We start from the raw sequence: 17,061 nt of genomic DNA, 5'->3' as shown, positions 1-17,061 counted from the left end.
ATGAAACCAGGAGTGAACATGATGGGGGCTGAGAGAGGAAGGAATGGTCAACAATGTCAAAAGCCACCAAGGTTGAAAATCGAGAAAAAGTCTTAAGATTTAGCAGATAAAAATATTAATTAGTGATGTTGATTTGTTTTGCTTTACTATACGTATTTATTACAGGAGAGAACTTATGGTAGGGGAGGAGGGGTTTAATCAGTAGTGATAGATACAAAAAAGAGAAAAGAGCATCAATAAAAGATTTAAATACAAAAAAACAAAGTTCAGAAGGGAACCAAAAAAAAAAAGAGTAATTTGATGAATACTTTGTTAAAAATGTTGTTGTTGTTTGGTCATTTCAGTCATAGCTGAATCTGTGACCCTATTTGGAGTTTTCTTGGCAAAGATACTGGAGTGGCTTGCCATTGTCTTCTCCAGCTCATTTGACAGAAGAGGAAACTGAAGCAAATAGGGAGGAGTGACTTTCCCAGAGTCACACAGCTAGTAAATGTCTGAGGCCAGATTTGAACTCAGGAAGATGAGTCTTTCTGACACCAGGCCCAGCGCTCTATCCACTGTGCCACCTAAGCTGCCCCCCCAAATTTAATATATACATTTTAAAGCAAACTATATCTAAACAAAAGTTCATGATCCTCATTTCTTTGTCTATTGAAATGTTTTTCTTTGTTGGCGATTCAATTTATAACAACCAAAAGAGCATTTTAAAAAAGAAATCAAATGGTAAGCTTGAGAAAACTGTATTAGTAGTGTGACAAGGCCAGAAGACAGACTGCAAAAGACTGAGAAGAAAGGGGATTGCAAGGAAGTTGAGGTGATGAGTGTGGATGAACCTTTTGGAGAGTTTGACAGTGAAATGGAAGAAAAAAATGTAGGATAATAGGGTGAAGGGATGACAAGATCAAATGAAAAGTCTTTTAGGATGGTGGAGACTCAATCAAATTTATATGTGTTAGGGAAAAACCCAATAGATATAGAGAAACTGAAGATGAAAGGAAATAATTCTCAAGCAGACTCCTGGAGGAAATGAATTTAAGAGCACCAGAAGAATTGCCAATGGTCATTGACATTAATGGCGACTTATTCCTCAGAGACCAGAGTAAAGGGAGAAAGGATGTGTGAAGATTTTGAGATGAGGAATAGAGAGCCCATGATGGATGGTCTTGAATTTCTCAGTAAAATATATGCCAAGTCCATCTTGGGAGTGAGACTACCATGATTATTAGGTGAGAGGGGAAGGTCTGAAAAAGCTGCTGAGATGAGTGTGGTGGTCATTCAAGGAAGAATAAAGGGATTGATGTGCAGTAGCTGGAAATAACTAGCATGAATTTATTCATGCTATCTTGGTAGTGTACCAGGTTGGCATGGTTTTGTGTGACTTCTTTTAACACCATTAAGAACCATGAGAGGGGGCAGCTAGGTGGCGAAGTGGATAGAGCACCGGCCTTGGAGTCAGGAGGACCTGAGTTCAAATCCGGCCTCAGACACTTAACACTTACTAGCTGTATGACCCTGGGCAAGTCACTTAACCCCAATTGCCTTACTAAAAAAGAAAAAGAAAAAAAAAAAAGAACCATGAGAGAAAGGGAATGGTAGCAGTAACCAGGGGCATGCTGGAGCCAGCTCAGATGGGCTCCGGAGAGCGAAGTGTTAAATTTCCATTGTGAGCATTTCTGTCTTAGAAATGAGCAAGTGCTGTAAACCTAGACTTGATTTTTGTGTTGGTGGTTGTTATGGTTGTTGATTATCTAGACTGAAGAAAACTATGGAGAAAATGTTAATAATATGGAGTAAATTTAAAAGTGTGTCACAGGTACCACTCTCCCCACCCATCAGAAGTTGTTAAACATTAATCAGCATGCCCCTGGGGGGGGGCGGGGCGGAAAGGGGTCAGTCAAGGACTAGTTGGGCATGGATGGCAGTAGGACAAAGGAGCAAGGGATTCAAGGATAGAGGATGATGTGTTAATTGTAGCTCATAGAATCCTAGATTTGGAATTGTCAAGGACCTTAGGGATCCACTTAGATCAACCTCACTTTAAAGCTGAGAAAACTGAGGACTAGGGAATCTAAGTAATTTGGCCAAGGTCACCCAGGAAATAAGCAGCAGAGCCAGAATTCCAAACCAGGTCCTCTACCTCCAGAGCCAGGGCTCTTTCCACTATATCATGCTGCCTCTGGAGAGAAAAACTAATCAGAAAGAACAGTGAGGGAAAAACAGGGGTGACTGGCTGGGAGAACAGGAAAGGTAGAGGGGACTGAAGAATCGATTTAGAAGGAATGAGGCAGAATGATAGATAGGAGAGCAAGAGAGTATGATCAGAGAGGGTAGTTTCAAAGTTCAAAATCATCCAGGTAACATAGTGATGGGGAGTGAAGATGGCTTCCATCCCTGTGATTTGGGAGTTGAAGAGGTTGGTGAATTAGGAGGTAAGGATATTTGCAGGGATATCAATATATATGACCAACTTCTTCAGTATGAGGGCAGATGTTGGGGTGGAGAGGAAGGCCAATACAAGTAATGAACTCCTTGTGAAATGAGGGAGCTTAGCCTAGAAGTTGGTAGGTTTTAACAATGAGTGTGACAGAGTGATAGACACACATACATGCATACATACATATATACACAGACATACATAGATACACAAATATACATATATATGGATAAAATGAGCTTAAAAGGAGGACAGGTTACAATTTTATAAAATTCAGTTTTATTTTATTTTTAGTTCTCAGTTATCTCCCTTCCATCTTCCCCCTCCCCCACCCATTGAAAAGACAAGATAAACAAACCCCATTATAAATATATATAGCCATGCAAAATATATTCCTGCATTAGTCATGTCCAGAAAAAATATAGAAAAACAATGAAAGAGAAGAAAATATTCTTCAATCTGCAGTCTGAATCCATGAACTTTCTAGAAGTAGCTAGCATGTTTTATCATGAGTCCTTTGGAGTCATGATTAATCATTGTGTTGATCAGAGTTAATAAGTCTTTCAAAGTTGAACATCTTTACAACATTGCCATTATTGTATAAATTGATCTTTTGGTTCTATTCACTTCTCTTTACATCAGTTCATACAAGTCCTCTCAGGTTTTCCTGAAACCATCCCCTTTATCACTTCTTACAGCTCAATAGTATTCCATCACTTATGAAAAATGCAATCCATCTCCAGAGAAAGAACTGATGGTGTTTGAATACAGATTGAAGCATAATTTTTTTAGTTCTTTTTTCTAAAGTTTTTTTGTCTGTTTTCCTTCACAACCTGACAGAAAATTTCCCCTAAGTAAACTTTGGCTGCATCCCACAAATTTTGGTATGTTGTCTCATTGTTGCCATTACCTTTAATGAAATTATTAATGGTTTCTATGATTTCTTCTTTGACTCCTCATTCTTTAAGTTTAAGTTATTTAGTTCAGGATTAATTTTCAATCTATGTTCCAAAGGTTCTTTATTTAATGTAATTCTTATTGCATAATGGTCAGGAAAAGATGCATTTAATTTTGTACTTTTCTGCATTTTTGTGAGGTGTTTATGACCTAATATATGGTCAATTTTTGTGAAGGTTCTATGCACAGTTGAGAAAAAGGTATCTTTTCTATTCCCATTTAATATTCTCCAGACATCTCTCATATTTAAGTTTTTAAAAATTCTATTCATCTCTTTTACTTTTTTCTTGTTTATCTTCTATTTATCTAGGTCTCAGAAGAGTCAATTGAATTCTCCCACTACTATGATTTTTCTCTCATTCGTCCTGTAATTCACTGAACTTTTCCCTTAAGAATTTAGATGTTGGGGCAGCTAGGTGACACAGTGGATAGAGTACCAGCCCTGGAGTCAGGAGGACCTGGGTTCGAATCCGGCCTCAGACACTTACTAGCTGTATGACCCTGGGCAAGTCACTTAACCACAATTGCCTCAAAAAAAAAAGAAAAAGAATTTGGATGTTATGCCATTTGGTATATATATGTTCAATATCTATATTAATTCATTGTATATGGTACCTTTTAGCAAGATGTTGTTTCCCTGTTTATCTCTTTTAATTAAATCTATTTTTCCTTTGCTTTTTCTGAGATCGTGATTGCTACCCCTGCATTTTTTTACTTCAGTTCAGGCATAATAGATTCTGCTCCAGTCCCTTATTTTAATTCAGTGTATATCTTTCTGCTTCAAATGTGTTTCTTATAAACAATATATTGTTGGATTCTGGTTTCTAATCCATTATGCTATCCTTTTCTACTTTATGGAAGAGTTCATCCCATTGACATTCAAAATTATAATTGCTAATTGTGTATTCCCGGCCTCCTATTCTCTTTTTTTCTTTCTTTCTTTTTTTTTTGGCAGGGCAATGAGGGTTAAGTGACTTGCTCAGAGTCACACAGCTAGTAAGTGTCAAGTGTTTGAGGCTGGATTTGAACTCAGGTCTTCCTGAATCCAAGGCCAGTGCTTTATCCACTACGTCATCTAGCTGCCCCCCTCCTATGCTCTTATAGTTTTCTTTCTTCCTCCTAACTTCATTCCCTCTTTAAGAATTTGTTATGTTTCTCATGACCATCTCCCCTAATCTATCTTCCTTCTTATTCCTTTCCTCCTTTTCCTCTAATCCCTTTCCCTTCTACTTCTCTGTTAAGTAAGATGAATTTCTGTACCCAACTCTGTGTGTGTATTCTTCCCTTCTTCAGCTAGTTCATATAAGAGTGAAGTTCAAGTGCCACTTCTCCCTCCCACTCGCCTCTCCATTGTATATATTCTTCCTTCCATACTACATTTATGAGAGACAATTTTCCCAATTCTTTTTTCCTCCCTTTTTCCCTACCAGTACATTCATTTTCTACACCCTTCCTTTCTTATTTTGAGGTCATTAAAATAAAATATAATCACATTAAACTCTTACCTCTGATGATGATAAAGTTCTGAGGAATTACATATATCATCTCTTCATATAAAAACATAATTTTACCTTATTTAATCCCTTCTGATTTTTCATTCGTATTTATTTTTTTTTATATTTTGAGCCTTGTATTTATATATCATATTTTCTTCTCAGTTCTGGCCTTTTCACCAACGATGACTGGAAATCTTCTATTTCATTAAAGGTCTATTTTTTCCCTGTAAGATTATACTCAGTTTTGCTATCTACGTTATTCTTGGTTGTAAGACTTAGTCCTTTGCCTTCAAAAATACCATATTCCCAGTGGTTGCTAAATCTTGTTTTCTTGACTCAGGCTTCACAGTACTTGAATTATTGCTGGCTGATTATGGTATTTTTTCCTTTACCTGGGAGCTCTGGGTTTTAGCTATAATATTCCTGGGACCTTTCATTTTAAAATTTCTTTCAGGTGACTGGTAGATTATTTTCATTTCTACTTTATCCTTTCTAAAATATCTGGAAAGTTTTATGATTTATTGAAATATGATGACTAAATTCTTTTTTTGTTCATGACTTTCAGGCATTCTAGTGATTCTTAAATGATCTCTCCTTGATCTGTTTTCCAGGTCAGTTGTTTTTCCTGTGAAATATTTAATATTTTCTTCTAATTTTTTTAGTGTTTTCACTTTGTTTTGTAATTTCTTAATGTCTCATGGAGTCCTTACATTCTATATGATAAATTCTAATTATCAAGGAATTAGTTTCTTCAGTGAGACTTTCTATCTCTTTTGCATAGCTGTTAGTTCTCTTTTCATATCTTCTTTCCACAGCTCTCATTTGGTTTTAAATCTTTAAAACTCTTCTAGAAATTCTTGTTGGCTTGGGTTCAAGCTACATTTTTTTTCCCCTTTAAGGCTTTGCTTGTAGATATTATCAAGTTATTTTCTTCTCTCTTTGTGTCTTGAGCTTCTCTGTCACCACAGTAGCTCTTTAGAGTCAAGTTCTTTGTGTGTGTGTGTGTGTGTGTGTGTTTATTCATTCTTCTGGCCTACTTCTTAACTTTGGACTTTATATTAGTGCCAAGTTCTGCTTACTTCTTGAGGGAGGAGGAATGTCTTGCCTGAGGTTCTATTCTTTTGCATCCTTCTAAAGTTTTCACAGCTCAGTCTGGGGGGCTGCAAGTTTTCAGTACACCCATATTGGTGTTATCTGGGGAGAGGTCTGTTTCCTTCCCTCTTGGCCTAAGTTCTGAAAATTCCCAACCCAGGTTTGGGTCCCATGGCTTGTGTGTGGTTGAGTTTCTGTAGACTACTGCTGGGTTGTCACTGTTAACCTGATAAGATTTTCTGAAGTTTTGGGGTGACTGAACTGTTGTCTCCCTTTTTGTATGGGACTCCTACTCTAGTTATAACTTGTCCCTTTTTCAGTATACAGCTAGGGTGGACCCACACTTCCTCATGACTTCTCCTCTTGACCCAGGATCCTTCACCCAGGACTAGGCATTGGGTGACAGCACTGCCACATGGCACCCATTCCTGTACCCAATGCTAGTTCAGGAATCCCTTGGAATCTCCTTCTGCCCTGATGCTTCCTGCCCTAGTGGTCTGTGTTGGCTCAATTACTATGAATGCTCCTTTTTATGTGTGCTGCTGCTGCCTATACTCCTGACCAGTCCCCTATTCCACCCTATCCCTACTCCCTACCACCCATGTCTGCAGGATTCTCTATCTGTGTTTCTAAACTGCCCAGGGCTGGAAAATTGACTTACTGTGACTTTTTTTCTTGGCTTTTCAATCAGAATTTGGCCCAGCATATTTTTTATATTATTGAGGACAAGGTAGGCTGCGAAACCTAGGCAAAAATGCTTCCTCTTCAGCAACTAGGTGGCACAGTAGATAAAGCACCAGCCCTGGATTGAGGAGGACCTGAGTTCAAATTTGGCCTCAAACACTTGACATTTAACTAGCTGTGTGACCCTGGGCAAGTCACTTAACCCTCAATGCCCTGCCCCCCCCCCAAAAAAAATGCTTCCTCTCACTTTCCCACCTTGACTCAGCCCTCAAGGACAGCTTACAATGATGATGGCAGAGGGAAGGTTTGAAAAGACAGTGGGAGTGAAGAGTATGGCCTCTGAATTAAAGAGATTAGAAGAACCAAGAGTGGGAATTTGCTGACTAAAGGAGAGAGCAAGGACTGGCTGATTTGGGCCCTTACCCTAGTGCAATTTCCTTTCTTATTCCCCATCTAAATCCATAGCATGACAGTATGTAAATCAAATTCAGGAACTAAGGATTCAGATTTGGTGTCTAGTCTTGACTCTGCCACTAGCTTACCATATGTCTTTGGGTAAATCACTTCTCCTCTCAGGGCCTCAGTCTCCCCAACTGCAAAATGAGGTTAATAATTCCTGCCCTGCTATATGAACAGGAAAAAGCACAAGTCTGGGACTCAGGAAACCTAGAACCTAGTTCTAGATGTGCCTGTCTAGCTTTGTTACATGGAGCAGTTTCCCCAGAAACTTTAGTTTCCTCCTGGGGCCTAATGATTTCTAAGTTCCCTCCCAGCTCTGACATTCTCTAATTTAATCTACGTGGGGATTGAAGATTGGGTCCAAGAAGAGACCAAGCTAATACTCAGAGATTCAGACGGATGAGGACAGACCTTCCTTCCAGCACACAAAAGGAACAGCCAAGAGCTATTTGCCAAGAACTTAAGGGGAATATTTTGTCCTCCTTATACAAATTGTTCTTGGCTCATTCAGAACCAGAAATATGCTCTCAGATGATTTTATTAGTTTTTGAAGGGCAAAAGGCCAAAATCAATTTATAGAGTTATATAATCATAGGTTATGAAGATGACCGCCTATCCAGGCCATAGACCAAACATATACCATACTGTCTGACACCATCCCTATCCTATCTCAAGAGCTTCTGGGCTGCTACCCACATGGAACATCTATGTTAGTCACTAGTATGTTAATCAACACAGGGATACATTATCAGGTGTCCTACTTTTCTCATGACCCCCCGCCCCAGTATTCCCAAGAAGGCCAATGTAGCTTTTAGCCTTCTCCACCAAGGAACTAGAGATGTTTAACCTAAAGAACAGAAGAAATTGGTGGAGGGGGTGCTAACAGTCAGCTATCTCCAAGTGTCTTGAGGGTTGTCAAGGGAAGAAGAATCATAGCCTCTTCTGCTTGGTTCCATTGATGTTTGACTATCTTTTGATTTTTGGTTTTTGGTTTTTGGTGAGGCAATTGGGGTTAAGTGACTTGCCCAGGGTCACATAGCTAGTAAGTATCAAGCATCTGAGGCCGGATTTGAACTCAGGTACTCCTGATTCCAGGGCCAGTGCTCTATCCACTGCGCCACCTAGCTGCCCCCTGATGTTTGATTATCTTTTGATGCTCTTATCTGTAACTTTGGGTTTTAGATACTGATTTTTAAAAATCAGTTGTTCTGGGCAGCTAGGTGGCGCAGTGGATAAAGCATGGGCCTTGGATTCAGGAGGTCATTAGTTCAAATTTGGCCTCAGACACTTGACACTTAACTAGCTGTGTGACCCTGGGCAAGTCACTTAACCCTCATTGCCCTGCAAAACAAAACAAAAAAAACCAAAAAAACCCCAACAAGCCAGTTGTTCTATTTAAAAATAAACTTGCATGAAATAACAAAGAGTAAAATGAGCAGAAAGAAAAAAATGTTGCATACAGTAATAGCAATATACTGTTTTTTGTTGTTTTTATTTGTTTGTTTTTGGTTTTGGGGTTTCTTTTTGCAGGGCAATGAGGGTTAAGTGACTTGCCCAGGGTCACACAACTAGTAAGTGTCAAGTGTCTGAGGCTGGATTTGAACTCAGATCCTCCTGAATCCAGGGCCAGTGCTTTATCCACTGCACCACCTAACTGCCCCAATCCCTCACTTTCTTCAAGCTGCAAGCATATATATAGTGGATAGTGGATAGTATAGTGGATAGAGCACTGGGCCTGAAGTCAGGAAAGCCTGAGTTTACCCAACTCTGTGGTTGGGTAAGTTGGGGTAAGCCACTTTAACCCATGTCTACCTCAGTTTCCTTCTGTACTAATAATAGTACCTACCTCATAGGACTGTTGTGAGGATCAAATGAGATAATATTTGTAATCTGCTTTGCAAACCTTAAAGTGCTATATAAATGTCATATAAATATAAATAAATGCTATATAAATATACATTATTGTGAGGCTAAATGAACTGAAGCCAAGTATCCAGAATAAGTAAAGTATCTCTATCAACACAGATGATATTATTCCTTCTTAAGTTTATTCATTGCCTTACACTGGTCCACAAGGAAGCTCCTCTGTCCTCATTTACAACCTTCTGGAAGATTCCCCCTGTGGTTTCTCCCCACTTTTTAGGGCTTCTGAGGCATGGCCAGGTATATTGAGAAACTGGCTTGCTGACATGACTTTGTGGCTCCTCGGGGACTCAAGTTAACTCATTGACTCTTTCCTTTCCTGGGCAACTCAGAAAGGAGAGTAAGTGACTCCCACTTCCACTGGGAGTCTGTAGTGGTATGAAGAATTCAGAAGAGCCCTGGAGTATGAGATAAGAAGCCTGCCTGGTTGTGTTGCATCTGAGAATAGATAAAAAGAGAGCCTACAAGAGGAACGACTTAATAGGACTTTGCTCCCCGATGCTGAATTTAGAGAGTACTGAGACTTGTGGTATTAGCACCTACTTAGCAAGGATAATGACTTAAATAGAAAGCTGCTAAAGCTTTGGTGAACTTCTCCCCTCCTTCTCCCTTACTGACTGCCCCCCACCCCATGTTCTTGAGCCTGATCTCTTCATCTGGCTATAATTCCTGCTCTGCTCCCCCTGCGTGGGACAAAATTAGAAAGAAGAAGATGCATCTTGTCTCCTCATCCTCTATTACCTTTGATCACAACTTTATACACACCCCATGAGATCCACTCACTGCCTCTGACCCATACTAGCTGTATGACTGTGGACAAGTCACTTAACCTCTCAGTGCATTAGCAGCTGGAGGTATCAGAGAAAGGTTTCATAGAGAAGGTAGTGTTTGCATCTTTAAGAGAGTGAACGATTTTATCAGATAAAGATGAAGGAGTAAATTCCAGGCACAAGGGATGAGCAGGTTTAAAGGTGAAGGGATGGAGTGCCATTGTGTGAAGAACTGAGAGGAAGTCAATTTGGCTGGATTGCAGAGCTCTAGAAGGGGGTAGGGTAATGGATAATGAAACTGGAAATAGTTTGGGGCAAGATTGTGAAGCACTTTAAGAATTAAACAGGGGTTGCAGCTAGGTGGCGCAGTGGATAGAGCACCCGCCCTGGAGTCAGGAGTACCTGAGTTCAAATCCGGCCTCAGACGCTTGCATTTACTAGCTGTGTGACCCTGGGCAAGTCACTTAACCCCAATTGCCTCACTAAAAAAAAAAAAAAAAGAATTAAATAGGGGCAGCTAGGTGGCACGATGGATAAAGCACCGGCCCTGGATTCAGGAGGACCTGAGTTCAAATCTGACCTCAGACACTTAACAATTACTAGCTGTGTGACCCTGGGCAAGTCACTTAACCCCAATTGCCTCACCAAAAAAAAAATTTAATTTAATTTAAAAAAAAAAGAATTAAACAGGGGGCATCTAGGTGGCATGGTGGATAAAGCACTGACCTTGGATTCAGGAGGACCTGAGTTCAAATACAGGCTCAGACACTTGACGCTTGCTAGCTGTGTGACCCTGGACAAGTCACTTAACCCTCAATGCCCCGCAAAACAACCCAAAAAACCAACCAAAATAATTAAATAAAGGAGTTCATATATGGACCAAGAGGCAATAAGGAGCTACTAAAGTTTTTTGAGTAGGGGAGTGACACTGTACTTAAAAAAAACCAAAACACTTTGGCAGCTAGGTAAAGAACTAAGCTGATAGCTAAACTGAGGTCATAGCTGTGAGTAGAAGGAAGGGGTATAGAGATATAGTGGTAGAAATGACAAGATTTGAAAAAACAAAAAGAAAAAAAAAAAGAAATGACAAGATTAGGAAACCTGGGCAGAGTAGAGTGAGAACTTCAGGATAATTTTAAGTTTCTGAATCGGGTAAACTGAAAAAATAAGTGATATTTTCAACAAAGTAAAGTTTGGTAATGGTGATGGGCTTTGGACGAGAGATGACATTCTTCTTTGCATGAACATATTGAGTTTGAGATATCTTTGGGACATCAAGTTTCTAATGTAAAATAGGCAGTTTGTGATATGGAATCAAAGCTCAAGACTGGGGCTGGATATGCAGATCTGCATGTGATCTACAGTGATCATTAAACTTCTGGTAGAGAGGAGAAGAGAGAAGAGGTGAGGAGGGGAAAGAAGGAGAGGGGAGGGGATTGGAAAGGAAAAGAGAAGAAAGGAACAGGAGGAAAAAGGAGAGGAGAGGAAAGGGGAGACTGGAAGTTAGAATAGTGTGCTCATGGTTAATGGCTTCATTTTTCTCAATAAAGAGTCAATATCCTCCACTGAGAAGGGATGAGGAAGAGGAGGAGGAAGTTTGAGGATAGAAGAAAAGGTTCATAACAACTTTTGCAGAGAGTGAGATTGAAATCAATTAGGGCAGAGTGAAAGGATTGTCTTGATGGAGTGAGGGCAGCCAACATAAATTTGTTGTGTTCTCAGCCAGCAGATAAGTAAAAGCAGAGAAGGTAGGAATATGGGGGCAGCTAGGTGGCACAGTGTATAAAGCACCAGCCCTGGATTCAGGAGGACCTGAATTAAAATCTAGCCTCAGATACTTGACACTTACTAGCTGTGTGACCCTGGGCAAGTCACTTAACCCTCATTGCCCTGCAAAGGGAGAGAGAGAGAGAGAGAGAGAGAGAGAGAGAGAGAGAGAGAGAGAGAGAGAGAGAGAGAGAGAGAGAGGTGGGAATAATCCAGAGGTGAGTGAGTAATAGGACAATAGGGAAAAGGAGGATTTGGGAATAGGGGACAGGGTCAAGATCAGGAAGGGAAAACAGTGAAGTCAGAGCATAGAGAATAGTCTAAGAAGGTGATAGGTGGATAATTGAGATGAGACAAAGAATAGGTTTAAGAAAGGTAAAGTATCAGGAGAACTGTAGTAACAAAACCTTTCCCCCATAATCTTGGAGCATCCTCTACCACAGTTACACACAGCAAGAGTATAAGCACAAGCACACTCATAGTCACACTCTTCTAGAGAGTCACACCTTGGGAAGGAGATATGGCTAAAACAATTCACAGCACCAACACTACATGTTGTTGTTGTTTGGTCCTTTGGTCATGTCTGACTCCACGTGACCCCATGGAGTGTTGCCTGAAGTCTGTCTAAGTTCATTTGCATTGTTTCCATGGCGCTATCTATCCATCTCATCCTCTGCCATCCTCTTTTCCTTTTGTCCTCATCTTTTCCCAGCATCAAGGTCTTTTCCAACAAGTCCTGTCTTCTCATTATGTGGCCAAAGTATTGAAACTTCAGCACTCCATATCTCTGACGTGTTTTCCCTTTTCTTGGTTTCCTCACACTGTTTCTCTTGGCTGCAGTCTGTTTTTTGGGCATGGTGCACAGCTAGGTTGTCTGGGCCTATTTCTCTCTCTCCTCAGCTCAAATCCCAGTGGCCAGCACGAACTCTCTTCTTGACTCACAGAGTCACAGACTCACTACTCAGAACTATCTCCTCCCTCAACCCTTACCTGTCCTAGATGGGGTATGTCCTACTGGATGACTAGCTCTGCTGGAAGATGTCATGGTTGAGGGGGAGGCAGGGGAGAAGGAGAGAGAAAATCCTTCTCTTCCAGCAACAGGCTTCTCTTCCTTCAGGGGCTGGGATCTGGTGCCATGGGACACACTTTTCAGATCTACTTCTGGTCTTGACTGTCATTTTAGATAGTAGACTAAGAGAGGAGACCTCCATTTTTTTTTTTTTTTTAGTGAGGCAATTGGGGTTAAGTGACTTGCCCAGGGCCACACAGCTAGTAAGTGTTAAGTGTCTGAGGCCGGATTTGAACTCAGGTACTCCTGACTCCAGGGCCCGTGCTATATTCACTGCACCACCTAGCTGCCCTGAGACCTCCATTTTTAAAAAGCCACCAGAGCATGGCCAGTCCTTGCACAGTGCCTAGCTAGGCAGGCAGTAAGCATTTCTAATTATATGTCAGACACTGTGCTAAGGCCTGGGGATGCAGATACAAGCAAAAAGAAAGGCAGCCCCTTTCCTCAAGAATCTTTTATTTGAATGGAGGAAAACAACACACAAATGGGAGCTAAATAACAGAGGATTAAGATATCCACATGGGGGAATGGCATTGAAATCCAGAAGCATAGGTGGGATGGGAATGGATGTTGGTGGGTCTGGGACACTTCCCAAGACAGAGGCACCAGGAAACACTCTCCAATGGAAGAAGGGAGACAGAATGGCTGAGGGATATTTCAAAATGAGAAGGCTGGGGGGCAGCTAGGTGGTGCAGTGGATAAAGCAACAGCCCTGGATTCAGGAGGACCTGAGTTCAAATCTTACCTCAGACACTTGACACTTACTAGCTGTGTGACCCTGGGCAAGTCACTTAACCCTCATTGCCCTGCAAAAAACCCCAAAACAAAACAAAAAAAAATGAGAAGGCCGATGGGGAGGATGCCTATCCCAGGGCAAGGAGGTCCCAGGTGCTGAGGGAGTTGTCCAGGGTGAGCATGCACCTGAAATATGGTGTTGAAAGAGTCAGATGCACAGCTGGGAGGAGATAAAGATTAGCTGGCCTTTGTCCACAAAATACAAACACTAGGAGGAAATTACCTCCCTTCTAATTCTATCAGTTTTGATAATAGAACTTCATGCTCAGTAAAGGGATATATGATGAAGCTAGTAGGATAGAGGCCAGGCCTGTTGTCAGGAAGACTCAATTTCCTGAGTTCAAATATGGCCTCAGACACTTACTAGCTGTGTGATCCTGGACAAGTCACTTAACACTATTTGTCTCAGTTTCCTCATCTGTAAAATGAGCTGGAGAAGGAAATGACAGACCACTCCAGTGTCTCTGCCAAGAAAACGCCAAATGGGGTCACAAGGAGTTAGACATGACTGAACAACAACAAATTGGTATACAAATGTTTCTTTCCATTTTGATCTTAACACTGCATTGTCTCACTTGTCCATGGTCTGTGATTTCATCATCTAGGCTCTTGGAAATCAAACGATTTATTTTCACTACCACAAACAAAAAAGTTAACAAATTGTATGGGTCACATAGTTAAATATATTAAAATTTAGGTCTCCCAGTTTTCAGTATATTCCAGTATGTATTGCAGTGCTTTTTCCTCCGCCTTTGATACCTTTAAGACAAGGGTGTGCCATATTTGTTAAAAGTGCTCATGGGGGACAGCTAGGTGGCACAGTGGATAGAGCACCGGCCCTGGATTCAGGAGGACCTGAGTTCAAATCCAGCCTCAGGCACTTGACACTTACTAGCTGTGTGACCCTGGGCAAGTCACTTAACCCCCATTGCCCAGCAAAAACCAAAAAAAAAAAAAAAAGTGCTCATGGGGGGTAGGGGAGCAACTGGGTGGTGCAGTAGATAAAACACTGGCCCTGGATTTAGGAGGACCTCAGTTCAAATCCAGCCTCAGACACTTGATACTTACTATCTGTGTGATCCTGGGCAAGTCACTTAATCCTCATTGCCCTGCAAAAAAAAAAAAGTGCTTCTCACAGTGCCTGGCACATAGTAGGTGCTATAGAAAGGCTTATTCTTCCCCCTTCTCTCTCCCTCTCCAAAAAAAAAAGTGTAACCCCAACACACTTTTAAGCTTAATCTGTATTAAGATTTTCTCTATCACTCTCTCAAGCCCAGACAATCAATGAAGCAATAAATCAAGTCCCAGTTTGCAGCATTTGATTTCCAAGGTGCAAGAGATCATGCTAAAAATTTAACAAGTGGGTCTTGGGAATCCATATGAGCTGGCTCCAGTATGGACCTGCTTTGAGGGTAGTTTAGGGTTTTATTAATGCCTTAGTTTTTACAGCACAGTCATTTCCTAATATAGATCTCCACCAACCCGCACCCACCCAAATTTGAAGCCTTCCTGTGTAACACAGTAAAAAAAAGTTAGGGGGGCAGCTGGGTGGCGCAGTGGATAGAGCACTGGCCCTGAATTAAGGAGTACCTGAGTTCAAATCCGGCCTCAGACACTTGACACTTGCTGGCTGTGTGACCCTGGGCAAGTCGCTTAACCCCCACTGCCCTGCCAAAAAAAAAAAAAAAAGGTTAGGCTAAAACAACCAGCACAGTTACTGAATCTGACAGAGTATGGAACATCCTATATGCATATTGCCCCATCTCTATAGTCTGTTCCCTAGAGCTAAAGTTAGTTGATTAATCATTACAATTAATCATAGGTCAGCTGGGTGGGAATCTTCCCTATATAGGACTTCAACTTGAAAATATTAATTAATATACATTTATTAAGCATTGGAAGATGGCAGAGGAAAGGCAGTACGCTCTTAAGCACCTACTATGTACCAGACTCTATGAGAAACACAGGGGATACAAAAAGAGGCAAAAGACAGTCCTTGCCCTCAAGGAGTTTATAATCTTAGGTATAAATGAATACCAGACTGTAAATTCTGTTGCCTCCAGTCACTTCAGTATCCTCTGCTCTGTTATTATTTCACATTTTACAGAAAAAGGACAATGTTCCAGAAGATTGTGGATCAGTCTAAAACTTATGAGAATGAACAGGAGTGGACCCAGTACATGATGTTGGAACAGACTCGGAAGGAAATTGTCATGTAAGTATTAAGAGAATTTTTAATTTATTGATGAGTTAATAATACTCCTATCCAACCCTTTGAAGCAGCATTGTTAAGACTGCAGGGTTGAGGGTAGGAGACAGAGACTAGTGTTGTCTCTTGATTGAGGAGATTCTCCTCTCCTCTCCTCTCCTCTCCTCTCCTCTCCTCTCCTCTCCTCTCCTCTCCTCTCCTCTCCTCTCCTCTCCTCTCCTCTCCTCTCCTCTCCTCTCCTCTCCTCTCCTCTCCTCTCCTCTCCTCTCCTCTCCTCTCCTCTCCTCTCCTCTCCTCTCCTCTCCTCCTCTCCTCTCCTCTCCTCTCCTCTCCTCTCCTCTCCTCTCCTCTCCTCTCCTCTCCTCTCCTCTCCTCTCCTCTCCTCTCCTCTCCTCTCCTCTCCTCTCCTCTCCTCTCCTCTCCTCTCCTCTCCTCTGCTCTAATTCAGAAAGAAGACTAAGTGACTCCCACTTCCACTGGGAGTCTGTAGTGATATGAGGAAATCAGAAGAGCCCTGGAGTATGAGATAAAAACCTGCCTGGTTGTGATGCATCTGGGAATAGATAGAAAAAGGAGAGCCTAAAAGAGGGGGAACTTAATGGGACTTTGCTCCCCGATGCTGAATTTAGAGAGTACTGAGACTTGTGGTATTAGCACCTACTTAGCAAGGATAATGGCTTAAATAGAAAGCTGCTAAAGCTTTGGTGGACGTCTCGCCCAGTTGTGGCCTCTGTCTCCCTCCAGTGGTGTGTTTCTACCTTCCCCTTCCACTGTTTCCTGTTGCAATGCATTATGTAAAGTTTTAGGAGCCGAGAGCCCTCTGGGCTGGAGATTTCCATAGATTTTCTTTTGGCAATTGTGGTATTGGATGGGTTTGTGGCCCACGGTTGAGTATCATCCCTCCTGCTTCAATTCTCTCCTCCTCCACACACAAACTGTGAAAGTTATAAGAACCAATTCTAAGGACACTGTACTGAATTAGGCACAGTTGAGTTTATGGCAGGATTTCTGTTTGGGAAGGAAGAGGAAGGAATTTTTTTGGGGGTGGGATGGGGATGGGGGAGGGAAGCCATAATAGTCCTGGATAACCTAACAGGTATCAAAAGAAGATGAGATTCTTAACTATGGGCAATATTCAGCCGTAGAAATGAATATTTTGTTGTTGTTTAGTCGTTTCAGTCAGGTCACACTCCATCATTCCATTTGGGGTTTTCTTGGCAAGGATACAGGAGTGGTTTGCTGTTTCCTTCTCCAGCTCATTTTACAGATGAGGAAGCTGAGACAAACAGATAAGTGACTTGTCCAGGGTCATACAGCTAGTCAGTGTCTGAGGCTAGATTTGAATTGGGGAAGATGTGTCACCCTGACTCCAGTTTCAGTGCACTATCCATTGTGCCACCTAACTG

The 17,061-nt window shown here is 41.4% G+C and overlaps 1 protein-coding gene across 1 annotated transcript in view; it reads left to right on the top strand.

The window, feature by feature from the left end:
- PDE6A (phosphodiesterase 6A) overlaps positions 1 to 17,061 on the top strand; it is a 107,724-nt gene that overhangs the window by 65,420 nt on the left and 25,243 nt on the right. Inside the window, exon 17 of the mRNA XM_043980715.1 lies at positions 15,554 to 15,661. Coding sequence (XP_043836650.1) covers positions 15,554 to 15,661 — 108 coding nt within the window. The remainder of the gene's footprint in view (positions 1 to 15,553; positions 15,662 to 17,061) is intronic.

Source organism: Dromiciops gliroides, chromosome 2, assembly GCF_019393635.1.
Source record: "Dromiciops gliroides isolate mDroGli1 chromosome 2, mDroGli1.pri, whole genome shotgun sequence".
NCBI classification, from domain to species: Eukaryota; Metazoa; Chordata; class Mammalia; order Microbiotheria; family Microbiotheriidae; genus Dromiciops; species Dromiciops gliroides.
Note: the sequence above shows the minus strand (reverse complement) of the source record. Positions and strands in the feature narration are given on the sequence as shown.